This window comes from Macaca fascicularis, chromosome 4 (assembly GCF_037993035.2).
Source record: "Macaca fascicularis isolate 582-1 chromosome 4, T2T-MFA8v1.1".
NCBI classification, from domain to species: domain Eukaryota; kingdom Metazoa; phylum Chordata; class Mammalia; order Primates; family Cercopithecidae; genus Macaca; species Macaca fascicularis.
In genome coordinates, this window is record NC_088378.1 from 61,186,900 (window position 1) to 61,201,970 (window position 15,071).

Genomic DNA, 15,071 nt, shown 5'->3' on the forward strand with positions numbered 1-15,071 from the left:
GTGAATCCATCCCTTCCTGGACTTTTTTTGGTTGGTAGGCTATCAATTACTGCCTCAATTTCAGAACTTGTTGTTGGTCTATTCAGGGATTTGACTTCTTCCTGCTTTAGTCTTGGGAGGGAGTATATGTCCAGGAATTTACCCATTTCTTATAGATTTTCTAGTTTATTTGTGTGGAGGCGTTTATAGTATTCTGTGATGGTAGTTTGCATTTCTGTGGGATTGGTGGTTATATCCTCTTTATCATTTTTTATTGCATCTATTTGATTCTTCTCTTTTCTTCATTAGTCTGGCTAGCGGTCTATTTTGTTGATCTTCTCAAAACATCAGCTCCTGGATTCACTGATTTTTTTGAAGGTTTTTCATCTATCTCCTTCAGTTTTGCTTAGTTCTTATTTTCTGCTAGCTTTTGAATTTGTTTGCTCTTGCTCCTCTAGTCCTTTTAGTTGTGATGTTAGGTGTCAATTATAGATCTTTCCTGCCTTCTTGTGTGCATTTAGTGCTATAAATTTCTCTCTACACACTGCTTTAAATGTGTCCCAGAGAATCTGGTACGTTGTCTTTGTTCTCATTGGTTTCAAGGAACATCTTTATTTCTGCCTCAATTTTGTTATTCACCCAGTAGTCATTCTGGTGCAAGTTGTTCAGTTTGCATGTAGTTGTGTGGTTCTGAGTGAGTTCCTTAATCTTGAGTTCTAATTTGATTGCACTGACAGCACCTTACTTGTAATAGCAGAAAATGGAGTAAAGAGCGAAACATCCATCAACTGGTGAATGAACTCGTATATCCAACAGCATACTGCCTCGTAAGGAAAGCCCATTAACTACTGATGCATGCACACAGATGAATGTCAAAATAGCCTTCAGTGAAAGCAAACTTTGACTCCATTTATAGAAAATCCTTGGAAAAGTCTACAGTGACAAAGATCAGTGATTGACTGGGAGTTGACAGGAGGGACCCTCTACCTTAGGTTTTTGTTGAGATCAAAGGCAAAGCCCTTAAACTTCTTTGGGGCCTAATTGATAGCATTCAAGGCCCACCCTTCAATCTTTGAAGGGTCTAGTCTGAATTCAACCTCTTAGGATTTCCCCATATTCATAATTGAAACTGAAACATAACTTTGGAATTAAGGAATAAAGACATCCTTGTTCTGGGCTCTTGTTACTAGCACATGTGTTTGACTGCAGCCAAGACGGTGTCTTATTCTATACAATTTAAATCCTTCTAGCTTTTTTGGGGGTATGGGGTGCTATTTAATCCAAGTTCAGCTGGTTTAGTGATAAATTACATCAGTATTTACCAGTGTCTTTTATGCTCTTCCTGTATTGAATCATCTCGAGATATTTATCTCAAGACCCAACCCACAACTACTGAATTAAGCTATTAAGTGGGGAAAAACCGGGATCAGGGTACTGTCTAAAAATCTCAGAAGCTCCCCAGAAAAACCATCACAAAAATCCATTCAATGCCTTCACACAAACGCGTCTACTGCAGCTTCCTAATTCAGTTGTTTCCAGGATTACAATGTTTATAAAAGCTATACATTAAGCTTGTAACAATTTTATTTAGCAAAATTTATTTTTGTATGTACATACAAAAGACATTTTCTTTGACATATAAAAAATACAGAAATATTTACATGTCTACAAAAATATTAAAACAGATTTCAGAAATAAGGAAAACAAGCACGTTTTTACAAGGATACTTTCTTGGGAAATATACACACAAAAAAAGCTTTAGAAAGGTGACAAAACATTTAATAGACTCCAGAAGTTGATATTCCCATTGGTATCAATTGAGTAAGATGAGTATAAAATGTCTGAAATGCTAACAGATGGAAAACCAGACTTACATTTAAGACTGCCTGGGTAAAACTGCATGAGTTTCCTTTACCATAAAATTGAATCAATTTTTTTTTTTAACCCTCAGTATCACATAACTATCTACTTTTCCTTTTTTCTTAAAATATTTAAATTGTTTGATTTGTATTGAGAATTTTAAACTTTTTCTCATTAAATTGTAAAAATAGTTTAAGAGGTTGTCTATCCTCTTTATCCTCTGGGGGGAAAAAACCTCAGGATACTACACTGATTTCAACATAAAATTGAAAATCACAATACAATATTTTTTTAAGTTAAAACCTAACATTTTCTAACTAACATTCATGATCAGTAACAATTGATTTAATAAGAGATCACAATCTTCGTAAATTCTTTTTGCTTTTCTTTGTACCAGGCAGGGGACCTATTTTACAACTGGCTTTGAGGAGCTTGCCATCTGAACAGTCTTTAGTAGTATGGTAATTACAGAGACACCTCGTACAATAATCAAATCCACAGCCTTCTCGTTTGCAGGTTGCCCGTTGTAAATAGCAATCATATTTTGCAGGTGAATTACAGCGAATACAGGCTTTGAGGCTTTCATTCTTTTTCAAAGTCTTGGCAACCTAAAAAGAAAAAAAAACAACTATAAACAAATTTCAGCAAGGATTACATGTACTTTAGTTAGTAAAACCAAGAAGGACACCCTTGCACCTTCCCCAATACATGTATGAAATATCACTGTCACACATACGATAACTACTGCCCTAAGTTTTATCTATGTAGTACCTGCTAGCAGATGCTCAATAAATACTTTCTGAATAAATTTGTATGTTGCATTACTCATTATGGCATAAAATTTAAGACTAGTTTTGTTATGTAGGATTTACATTTACTGATCAACATGAATCAGAAAATATTCTATAATTTTGGTAAGTTATCTAAATTAAGCTTGCAAAGTTATCTACATGTGAGTAGAACTTTTAGCACACATCACTCACTGATCTGAGGGTATAATAGAAGGCCTTCAAGTTTAGAAAGCTTGCCTTTTTCCACTTAACTCTCTTCCTCAGTTCTTAAAGGTGGAAACTGCAAAATGTAGTATTGACTACTTTTATAAGAAATCTAGGTTTTTCATTATTTCCTCAGTTTCTAAATTAGAACCCAAAATCACTGAACTTTCATAAACAATGCCAAACAGTACCTAATATTCAGACATACATTTCTGTGTACTTTCCTAATTTCATGTTTGTTTTCCACATTATTGTGAGTGAAATGAACAGGACACTAATGAAATCCCTAATAGTTCTAATCATACTACAATTAAATTTAAATGATCACCAATATCAGGTTTCATAATGTCAGAGAATAAACTAGTTATTATCTAGAGCCAAGTTACATTTTGACCTTGAAAGTTCTTTTACATTTCTTACTCTAAATCCCTTATGTTTTAAGATTTATGATTAGACAAAAAATTACCTCAGAGAATTCATTGTGTCGACTATAAGTAGAACCCTTCTGATCACCTTGATTGGATACCTTGGTTTGAGCATCTTTTTTGAGAGAAGTCTGGGCTGCTGATTTCTGAACAGAAGCCAGTGGGGTTCTGAACATAACAAATTCTCTGGTTGACGCATGTGGTGAAAATTTATTGTTGTTTTCCTAATAAAAAAAAAAAGTTTCAATAGAACTTAGAAATTATTTCCTGTATCCTCAACAATGAGACATTTTTATGTTTGTACATAAAAGAAATGATGGCCGGGCGTGGTGGCTCAAGCCTGTAATCCCAGCACTTTGGGAGACCGAGATGGGCGGATCACGAGGTCAGGAGATCGAGATCATCCTGGCTAACACGGTGAAACCCCATCTCTACTAAACACATAAAAAAAATTAGCCAGGTATGGTGGCAGGCGCCTGTAGTCCCAGCTACTTGGGAGGCTGAGGCAGGAGAATGGCGTAAACCCGGGAGGCGGAGCTTCCAGTGAGCTGAGATCCGGCCATTGCACTCCAGCCTGGGCGACAGAGCGAGACTCTGTCTCAAAAAAACAAACAAACAAAAAGAAATGACAAGATTATGTAAGAGACTTATCCCTACATGCAATTTACCTGCACATACTTAAACAAAGCAATACCTAAATACTCACACATACCAAGCCTAACTTATAGACAGAAACTGTGAACCAAAACTGTGAGAAATCACTTTAAAGGCAGAGATATGGTACTTAATACCTAAAAAGTGAAACAGCTTTTCCAAATTTTCCACGTTGTAAAATACACATACACACAACTGGCAACTAAGATTGACTAAATGGTCAACTCTATCTGAGAATTGAGTAATTTTCCCTTTGTTACTTTAGACATTCTATTTCTAGGAAGAATCCAAGAAATAAATGATTGAGTTGAGATTTATTTTTGAATGTGGTTTCTAAGTTCTAGTATAAGGTTGAAATACTTTATGAATGTAAAGAAGTGTTTCCAGATTACCTGTTTTTTTTTTCTTCTCTATTTCTAGAAGAGCACTAGCAGTGCATTTTTAACTAAAAACATCATCTGCAAACACTTACGGTAACTCTTTGTATTGCTTTACTGTACAACTGGAATGCCCCCTTATCATCTTCCAGGATCTTCTTCCAAGTTGTGCTCACTTTAGACACACTGGAAAAGTAAATTACCATAAATGAAATAATTAAAGCATCACAAAGAGCTAAGATGAATACAGTAGAAAAACATTAGCAGTGCAAAAAGGTATTTACATTATTAGTAGTGCTTCTCAAACCTGACCACATTACAATTGCCTGGCAGTTTTAACTGGTCTAAAATGGAGCTCAGGGCTCTGTATTTTTAAAAAGCTCCCTCCTCATCAAGTAATTCTAAGTGCATTGAGGCTTAAGAACCACTGCTTTGTAGAGTATTTTTTCACAATATCTGCAAACATCAAATAGTAGCCACCATTGTGTGTGTGTGTGTGTGTATATATATATATATACACATATATATATGATACCATGTTAGCTATCTGGTAAAAGTAATAGACAAATTTCAAAGTACTCTAGGCAGACTGCTATTAGAAACCAACTTTAGAAACTCACTATGTTAACAGAAAAAGTAGAATCTGTGATACTGATTTGATTGTCCCTCAAGCTGTTTAGGCTCATGCCTGTAATCCCAGCACCTTGGGAGGTCAAAGTGGGCAGATCACAAGGTCAAGAGATCGAGAGACCATCCTGTCCAACACAGTGAAACCCCGTGTCTACTAAAAATACAAAAATTAGCTGGGCATGGTGGCACGTGCCTGTAGTGCCAGCTACTCAGAAGGCTGAGGCAGGAGAATTGCTTGAACCCGGGAGGCAGAGGCTGCAGTGAGCCGAGATCGCGCCACTGCACTCCAGCCTGGTGATAGGGCGAGACTCCTTCTCAAAAAACAAAAACAAAAAAAACCAAGAAGCTGTTTATATCTGTTTTGCTTTAGCTCTTGTTTCATAAAGACCAGTGTAAACTCATACTTGCAAAGAGTACCTCCAGATAATTTTTCAAAAAGCCAAAAAAAACAAAAAACAAAAAACAAAAACCCAACCCCAGTTGAGTCCTATCTAATTCTAGTCTGCATAATCACCTTAATTCTCAAAGTTATCTGACTAAATGATTTTCCTTGGTAGATTGAGAAAGAAATGGTGGTTAGCACAAGGTTTCTAAGAAATCATTATAAACAGAGCCTGGGAGGTGGAGGTTGCAGTAAGCCAAGATTGCACCATTGCACTCCAGCCTGGGTGATGGGAGTGAAACCCTGTCTCAAAATAAATACATACATACATACATACATACATACATAATAATAATAAATCACAAATCTCTATTTGTGGATCTTCATATTTTCATGACTATCAAACCTAGGAGAGCCCTACCACCAAAAAATGGCTCAGAAAGAACAAAAATTACTTCATACTTTCTGGTGTGACAAGTCATAATGCCTATTAGACATGTAGACTGGAACTAGGCTGTTTTATAGTTAAGCCCCAAAGATGTAACTTACATATTAGAAATGTCAAAACTAAAAGGAACAAAGATCCTAATCCAATAGAAACAGTTTTGTAATAGCATGAATATAAAATCTGAAATGACTAGGTTAAATGCATAATTCTAAAGTTTTCTTTCATCTTAGTGGCACATAGGTAGCAAAACACCAGCAAAAGTCATTACCGCAATTAAACAACATTGTAAGGTTACCTACAACAGGTTGAGCATCTCTAATCCAAAAATCTGAAAACTTCTGAATGCTGACATGATGCTCAAAGGAAATGCACATTGGAGCACTTCTGGATTTCGGATTAGGGATGTTCAACTGTTTAACCTGTAGGGTATAATACAAATATTCCAAAATTCGAAAAACATCTGAAATCCTTCTGGTCCCAAGCATTTCAGATGAGGGACACTCAACCTGTACAACAGCCTTTGCATGAGCTGGTGGTACTGAGCCACTAATAGCAATGTTCAGTGGATTATGCTAACATATATATTCAAAACAGTACTTACTTGATTAAGTCCATGTCACTGAGTTGTGCTAAAATAGTTGCTAAGAGATGTCTGAGTCCCCTTCGAAAGAGTTCGCTGAGAATATCTACACATTCTAGGCCCATTTTTCTGCCAATTATATTTTGCAGTCTAAAATTTCCTCTGGCTATAATTTCCTTCAGCATCTCCCGATCTACTTTAGGATTTCGCTTTGCATTCTTTTTTAATGTTGAACAAACCACTTTTTCAAAATGAAGAACTGGCAGCAAGTTTTTGTTGGGATATTGGTCTGGGCTTTGTATCTGTAGCAGGCAGGACTGTGGACTGTCACTGAAATTTTCCTCCAGGAGGCTACCTTCTTCATGTTCACTGAGGCCACTTTGTTGAGAAAATGAGGAATAGCCACTGTCTTCATAAAGTCTACTGGTCTCTAGTGCTTCTATTTCATTTGTACTATTAAGTGTTTGTTGCACATGTTGATTTTCCTTGTTATGCAAGGGTTTGCTTTCAGTTTCAAGTTCTACAATCCTAGGGCTCACAATCGGTGACCCAATACATGACAGCCTTTCATAGTCTTTAATGCAGTCTTTACAGGAACCTTCCAAATATGCAGGGGTGTAGGAAACTAGTCTTCCAATGTCATCAGGTTTTACCAGTTTAAGTCCGGAATGAACATGGTTACAATTAAAATCACACTTCATTTTGACAGAAAGGGTAGAACTTTCTTCTTCTTTACAACCTATAAAAAGAACATAACATCTTAATGGCAAAATTTCCACACATCCCTACTTCTTCAATTGGGATATACAAAGATTACTTTGCAATCTCTCAGCGTTAGGTATTGTCTACGTGTACTTGCTTATACAGCTGTGATGTTATTCAAGTTTAATTATTGATATGACAACAATATGTGAAAATATTACTTAAATCTTGTAAGTATATACAAATTATATTATTCTTGAGAAGGCATTTCAGAACAGACTGCTTTTGGATAGCTGTAACATCTGACTGTTATCTATAACTGATTGAGTAAAAAACAGTGGAAAAAGGGGCTATATAATAAACATCTGTGTTTATGGAATAAATGAGGAAATGTGATGTATCAAAAGAGTAGGCTCTATGGTCAAAGTTATCCTTAAAGTAACCACAAATACTTTTAGATTCAGTGTTTATTCCTTGGACTTAAATGACATATGGTTCTCTTTGACTTAAGCACAACCCAAGCCACTGACAGCAAAAATGGTTAAGATTAGTACAGGAGGACAATGTATAAGGGTGGGAATAATCTTGATAAAAATAATAAAAATTTTGTATATTATTTCACCATTAGCAATGATTGCAAGCCTTAAAATAACTAATCAAGAAATCTATAGGTAGCATGGAGAAAAGAACTAATAACACATTTAAACAACTATAAATTAAAGTCTACCTGAATTCCCACAGCTCTTATCTCCAAGTTTTATTCTGATGGGTGCTCTTGGTGACCTTCTAATATATTTCAAGTGTTTGTCTACCTTACTGGATAGTAAACTCAAGTACAGGGACATCTCCCTGTATCTTCTCTAATAATGTGCTGGAAACTGCTGTCTTTTAATCACTGAACAAAGACATTCCACCGTAAGAATGAATAGTTCTGCTATCAATCAAAAATAAGAGTTGGTAAATAAGAAAAGAATGACACTCTAATCAATTAACCAGATTTAAAAATATGAGTGGTAGGGCAGCAGGTGTAAATTACTGTTCAATTGCTTTAAATAACTTAAGATAAACTTGCTATTAATGATAAATAGAAAAAAGGGAAAGATTTGTTCAGGGTTTTATTACCACCCTGCTCCAACACTCAGGACCTAAGAAATCAGTTAAGACACAATGGAGCAGGCAGCGTCTTAAGATAGCTTTAAAGAAAGGTTTCACCATCCCTGTGCTATAGACATTTTGCAGTAAATGCCTCTTTGTTCTCAGGGGTTGTCCTGTGCATCGTAGGATGTTAAGCAGCCTTTACCCATTAGACACCAGGGGCAGCCCCCACTCCCAATATGCAATATCTCCAGTTACCAGTTATTGCCAAATATTGGGGAGGGGAAAAGGCCAGCTGCAAAATTTCCTCTATTCTTCAGTTGAGAACCACAACTCTAAAAAGTGATTAGGATTGTCAGGCAACAGTGGCCTGGTAAGGGCATTCACAATTTGAGCAATGGCACAATGCTGGGAAGGAATATGGTAGATGGGTTCAGAAACTGTTTAGCATTGTTGAAGGCAGAGAATAAGAGTAGGGAAACAATGCGGACATGAGCTAAGAAAGCCTGAATATTAAATGCCAGGTTAAAATGTGCCCCATCTACCATCCCCACACAAGCCATCTACCATCCCCACATCTCTAAATATATAGCTAACAATTTATCCTGTAAGTAAATGTATATGGCATCAGTATGCTTAGTCTGCACTAAATATTGGCAATGTGTTCACATTAAATTTAACCATTTTTTTACATAGAGCAAAACTTTTCAACTCAAAGTACAAATGGATACTTTCATAGAACGTAACTTGTAGAGAGAAACTGCTTGTAAATTCCCAATGTTAATACAGTGAAAGACACATAATATGTGCTCCAGGATCCACTAAACAGAAAATTAAGAGTTGAGCTGCATAAAAAATAAAGAATATACAAATTCTAGCTCCCTAATTAACCCTAAATCTAGAACAAATGATTCTGAGTGGTTTACTTTCATTCAGAGGAAAAGTAAAAAATACCAAGAGACTGCTTCTATTTTTGCCTCAAATCAACTAAAGAATTAGGTTTGATTTATACATGACCACAATTTACATGAGAGGATAAAAAAGCAGAAGCCACTTATGAAGGCACGCTCTGCTTTGTTTAGTTGCCTAAACCAAAAAGGCCTGAAAATACTTCAGGAATTCAAAGTCATTCTCTTTCTGCTGTCTTTAGAACAGTTACTGGGAGGTTGTCCTATAGAACCTCTTTCATTCAACACTGTTCTTTGAATATGGACAGTTCTTTAAAATTAGAGCTAATAATGATGCAAATACTTTATACTTGTTTAGAAGTTTGCAATTTCCAATGCTTACAAACCTTTTGAAGTAGGATGGGGAATTGTTATTTTTACAATTGAGCATACTGAAGTGTGTAGCTTAGTTTGCCCAATACAGGTAGTTAATTAAATGAGCCAGATCTCTCTTCCTCATTATAATGAGGTGCTCTGGAAAAACAGATCTTACGAATAACATTTATACTGTTTATAAAAATGACAGAAAAGCCAGAATTTATGGTGCAAGCGCACTTAAGGTACTAAAGAAAAAAATGTGTACATTTTTTTTCTCATGTGAGCTGGCCCTTTTTCAGTCCTTAGTAACAATGACCTTTCCATCCCAGGGGCTTTGTACTTTATGTCTTTCCCTACTTAGAATATCTTTTCCGCTTCCTTTGCCTATTTACCTTCTAATCCATTACTCATGGAGAGCTGCTTCTTCTTCTTCTTCTTTTTTTGTTTTTGAGGGAACTTTTCAGATCTCATCAAACCCTACTTTAAAGCACTACCAAATTGAAATTTTTAAAAGTACTTTTAAGTTTCTTAAAGGCCAGACATGACTGTTACTGCTTATGACAAAATCCAAGCAAACACCAGTGCCTGACATAATGAAGACATATGATATAAAAATGTGTTTCCCATTTTTTTTTTGTTAGCTAATACCAACATTAGAATCTGTATTCTTCCTCATGAAATTAGCACTTAAGGAGTTAAAATGACTACCACATTCCTCTTGCAACAACATATATTTTCACATGAATAATTAGATTTAGTATTTAGGTCAGGTGCAGTGGCTCATGCCTATAATCCCAACACTTTGGGAGGCTGGGATTGGGAGATTGCATGAGTTCAGACCAGTCTAGGCAACATAAAGAGACCCCACCTCTATAAAAATTTTAAAAAGAAACTAGCTGGGCATGGTGGCATGCACCTGTGGTCCCAACTATTAGGGAGGTTGAAGCGGGAGAATTGTTTGAGCCTGGGAGGTTGAGGCTGCAGGGAGTTGTGATCGTACCACTGCATTCCAGCCTGGAAGACAGAGGGAAACCCTGTCTTAAAAAAAAAAGAAAAAAGAAAAAAAGGTTTGGTATTTTAAAAGAATTTTAATAAACTTATTCTGAATTTACAGAAAAGCTGCAAGAATAGTGCAGAACTCCTGTACCCCCATTGCTCAACTTATATTACTAACATGAATGCATGTCACAACAAATTAACCAATATTGCTGCATTAACTAAAATCCCTATTTTATGTGGACTGCTGTTGTTCCTACCTTAAGTCTTTTTACTCTTCCAGGGTCTTATCTAGGATACATTATATTTAGTCATCATATCTCCTCAGGCTCCTCTTGACTATGACAATTTCCTTGTTGATAATTACCTTGACAATTCTGAGAAATACTGGTTATTTTGTAGCCTGTTCCACAATTAGGATTTGTCAAGTTTTTCTCAGCCTTAGTCTGGGGCTGTGGGTTTTTAGACCACAGAGGTAAGGTCCTATGATTTGAACTGATGTTAACCTTGATGACTTGGCTGAGGTAGTATTTCTGAGCTTCTTCCAAATGTAAAGTTACTCCTTTTTGTTCTTTTTCCTCTTGAAACTTTTTGGAAGGAAGTCACTATGCACACCTCACACTTAAAGAAGTAAATTTATAAATCATTTGGAATTCTTCTGTACAGCAGATTTGTCCATTAATTTCCTATTTATTCATACTACCAATCATTTATATCAGTATAAACTCATAGACTTTGGGTTATAATCCAATACTACTTATTGTATTGCTCAAATTGTTCCAGCTTTTGCTATTGTGAGCTCTTTCAGTTGACATTGGTGTCCATTTCACATACTTAAATCATTTTGTGTTTTGAACATCCCTTACTTTCTGGGACTACAAGATGCTCTAAGCGTATCTTCTAATTTCCCTGTTCCAGCCCTAGAATCAGTCATTTCTCCAAGGAACTCTGATTTCCTTTTTTTTTTGGAGAAAGGTATTAAATGAAAGTGAAATCCGGATATTGGTTGTTGATTTAATTTTAAAACATGAAATTAATGTTTTTCATTTCCATAACAATACTGCAGAAGAAACAGATTAGCATAGCATGATGTTTTATAAAAAAGGAAGCTGAAGCAACTGTTTGCAAAAGGTTAAATCCATTCCTTTTAACTAGCTAAGTCTTTTCCAATGACCAGGCCAAATTTGGGAAATATGTGAAATATTCATATAATTGACTTATTATCCAGAAAGACAGAAAATATTATATGGCTTCATAACCTCTTGAATTAAACAGATGAGGGCTAAGAGTTCAGTTGAACCATTTCACTTATTTATCCAACATCCACTCAGTGCCAGGGTAGGGGGAGAGAAAGATATTAATTAGGGATGATCTTTTAGCAAAGCTGACATTCTGAAATCTGAACACCTTATGGAAATCTAGTGGAAGAGTTCCAGATGGTGGGAAACATAGGAAACAAGGAAAAATGTGAGTGCTCAATAAAGAGAAATATCTGTAGGGCTGAGTTGGGGGAGGTTATTGAAAATTATAGTTGAAGAGGTAGAATGATCTGCAGATTTGTGGGGTAGGCTGGGTCCTATGTGGAGGACTGAGGTTTGGTTTACATTTTTGGAAGATCACTGGCAGTTGTGGAGAATGAATTGCAGGAAGGTAAAAGTAGAAGCAGAGAGAATATAGTTCGAAGTGTTTATCACAGAAGTACAGAGTGTGGGAAACTCAGACTAGAAGGATTGTAGTGGAAATGAAAATAACTGCATAGATTCAAGGTCTGTTATTTAGGAGGGTAAAGTCAATTTGCTGCTAATCTACTAGATGTGGATATGAAGAAAAGGAGAGTAAAAAAACACCCTGGGGTTTAAGGCTTGAGTATCTAAGGTGATATAGTGCTATTTACTAAGTTATGGAAAAACTGATGAAATTAACGCTTAAAAACCTTAGTTTCCTCATCCATAAAATGGGAGTAAGACAATAAAACAGGACTAAATGCAAGGCAAAGTCCCTGTCACAAGGGTCTAGTCAATACAATCTATTTTTAATCACATAAGCCAAATCCCTTCATATTCCTTACATTGCCAATCATTAACATTTAAAAGTAGTAAAGCACATTTCACAAAGAAGTATATATTTCAGAATAACACATACTTTTCCATTAGAATGTATAGAGTTAAGAATCAGATCCAAGTTTGAATGAAAATCCTGGCTTAACCTTTTGACTAGCTTTGTGAACTTGGAATGTCCTATTCCTACTTTTCCCCCAAGCGCAGATAGTAATAAGACTCATACATGGCATTGTTTAAATTTCTCATTTACCGACTCCCAGCCCAGTCATACAGAGAAAAGAAAATTTTACAATGTTTGACTTTACATTTAATTTTCCAATATAGACCTGATCCTCCATATTAAATATCATAAATAAGGCTGCAGTCCTTAAAAATCTTTGTAACTCTTCTGTTAACTAAAATAATTAAGTTCCAGTCTCTAATACCTACAGATAACCACCATGTGGTCAACGTTAGGCATGGCCATTCCTTAAGAGTTTAAGAGGCCCAATGCTTGTGACCATAATCTTTAAGAGAAAATTTTAGAAAAGCCTACTTTCAAAACTATCTGGAGGTAACATATATGTATTTTTAATTTCATCTCCTCAAACCTGTAAACTGGGGAAAAAATTCCAATAGGCAGTAAATTCTTTCTGAGGAGCAAGGTAGTAAAGACAAATGGAGTTATCAAAAAAGAAAAAAAAACCCTCATAAAGCCATCAAGCTTCAAAATTTCAATGGTAGATTGATGATCCAGGATCTTCTAGAAATATACTTTCTATTAAAATAAAAATTAAGCTTTTTTTTTTTTTCTCCAGAGACGTTTAGAGTTCTTTTCTAATAAAAGAGTCATTACAAAATAGTACAATGCCGAATTGCTATTTTTTTTCATTTTGGGTTATTTCTCAGGTAAAAATAAGGGCATATGGATTTTATTTAGAGGTAGCAACAAAGAGGGTAAAAATAAGCATTTGAGTGCCTTCCATTCTCTACAAGCTTTGAAATAAAGGACTATCTAGTTCTTCATGAGTTATGGGGAAAAAGTCACCAATTCTTCGATTCTCACAAAATCATCTTAATACTATGGACAAATTCAAGGTTTGTGGTAAAAACTGCTTTTTAAAAACTCTTCCCTTTCCACTCCAGGCCCTGAGACTGGGTTAATGGGCAAAGGGAGAAAAAAATGGGAAAACGTAACGTTTTTGTTTGGATGTCCCAGTTGAGTCTGGTCCAATGAGGTGGGGGGTCTCTCCGTTTGGCGGGAGTGGGGAGGGAGACCCTAGAACTCCTGAGAGATCGGTGAGGCTGCCCCACAGGGCGCAGGACACGCGGAGGAGGCGGGAGATAACCGCGAGCGCGATCTCCCGCGCCCGCCAGTAAGGCTGGGACCGCGAAAAATCGGGGAAACTGCCTTTGGCTGTGAGGGTGCGGGGCAGATGTAGAAAAGCGGCGCAGAGGGACGAAGGTGAGGCACCTGGCCAGGCCCTGGGGGCTGCCTGCTCGCAGCCCTGTCACCGCCGGGGGCTCCGGGGTGGGGGAGGGGAGGGGCATTTGGCGCCTATTCAAGCAGGGTGGGGTTGGTGGGTCTTCCGAGAAGGAAAAAGGGCGCCCTGGGATGCCACGACCCGCACCTCCTGGGGTTGGAGTCCAGGGTCAGCGTGAGTGACGGGACCCTGCGGCCCGCCATCCGGCCCCTGCACATCTGGCTCATCTGGCTTCCCCAAGATCCCCAGCCGCCCTCCTCCCGGACCCAGGAACCGCTGCCGCCGCCCGAGGCCGGGCGTGTGGCGTGGCCGCGCGTCCTGGCTCCGGGCGATGTCGGGTCAGGGCCTCAGGCTGCAGCCCTCCCCATGCACCCCTCTGGCGTGCGCGCCCCCCTCGCGCCCGCTCCCCTCACTCACTATCCGAGGGTCGAGGACGCCCGGCGGCTGTCACGGCGCTGGGGCTGGCGCTGCAGGAGCAGCGGGGTGGCCGTGGGGCGCAGCTGCAGGGGCGCCGGCTCATGCCAGCCGACGTGGAGTCCGCCTCAGGTAGAGGAACCGCTCCGGGGGAAGCTGAGCAACCTGCCTGCTTCACAGACCTGTATCTCTTAAAAGGCGCCAGCTGGTACTTTTAAAATCTTTGAATTTGGTGCCTAAATCCGCGCGGTCCAATGAGGCGCGTCGCTCGCATGCACGCACCAATAGGAGGGCGGTGGGTGGGGGCGCCCTCTTCCACGCCCAATTGGACGCTGCCGAGGCGGGGCCGAGCCGCGAAGCCCAGCCCCCTTCCAGCTTACCGGCTACCCACGTCCGGAAAGATGCTACGGCCGGGGGCGGGACCTCCGAGCGCGGGGAGGCCGCGGCCCGGCCACACGTGTGGAGGGCCTAACACGCATGCGTGCGCCCGCCAAGATTCCCTCCGCCGTCTTCCGGACCGGCCTCCTGCAAGTCCTAATCTCAGCCCAAATTCAGCGCCGGCTTCCATCTGGAGATCTTCGATGGGTACAAATGGTAGCCGACTTTCTTCGATCATCTCTCGAACAGTAGTTCGGTGAGCGGCAACTCGGCTCGTCCGGGAATCCAGACTTTCCGGAAGACGGACCCTCCCCCCAGCCCAGCTTAGCCCGCCTCTCTAGGATTTACGCGCGCGCTCCACTCTCCCT

The 15,071-nt window shown here is 38.7% G+C and overlaps 1 protein-coding gene across 2 annotated transcripts; it reads right to left on the reverse strand.

The window, feature by feature from the left end:
- Positions 1–1,560: 1,560 nt before the first annotated feature.
- Positions 1,561–15,041, reverse strand: FBXO5 (F-box protein 5). Of its 2 annotated transcripts, none has more exons than XM_065543597.2 (5): positions 14,706–15,041; positions 6,352–7,069; positions 4,386–4,476; positions 3,301–3,483; positions 1,561–2,447 (listed from the first exon to the last, which is right to left on the reverse strand). In XM_065543597.2, the coding sequence occupies exons 2-5, from the start codon at positions 7,029–7,031 to the stop codon at positions 2,196–2,198; spliced, it is 1,206 nt and encodes a 401-aa protein (XP_065399669.1). In that variant the 5' UTR covers positions 7,032–7,069; positions 14,706–15,041; the 3' UTR covers positions 1,561–2,195. The 2 variants fall into 2 exon arrangements, with proteins under 2 accessions (XP_065399669.1, XP_005552222.1); XM_005552165.5 differs by having other exon boundaries at positions 14,329–15,041.
- Between the last annotated feature and the right edge of the window lie 30 nt (positions 15,042–15,071).

Bases quoted from the DNA above. Each gene is read 5' to 3' on its own strand.
- FBXO5 (XM_005552165.5), bottom strand. From the start codon at position 14,431: ATGAGCCGGCGCCCCTGCAGCTGCGCCCCACGGCCACCCCGCTGCTCC. The intron at 7,070-14,328 runs GTGAGTGAGGGG...TTCTTTTTATAG, and splicing joins GCGTCCTCGACCCTCGGATA to GTTGTAAAGAAGAAGAAAGT. The intron at 2,448-3,300 runs GTAATTTTTTGT...TTTTCTTTTTAG, and splicing joins GACACAATGAATTCTCTGAG to GTTGCCAAGACTTTGAAAAA.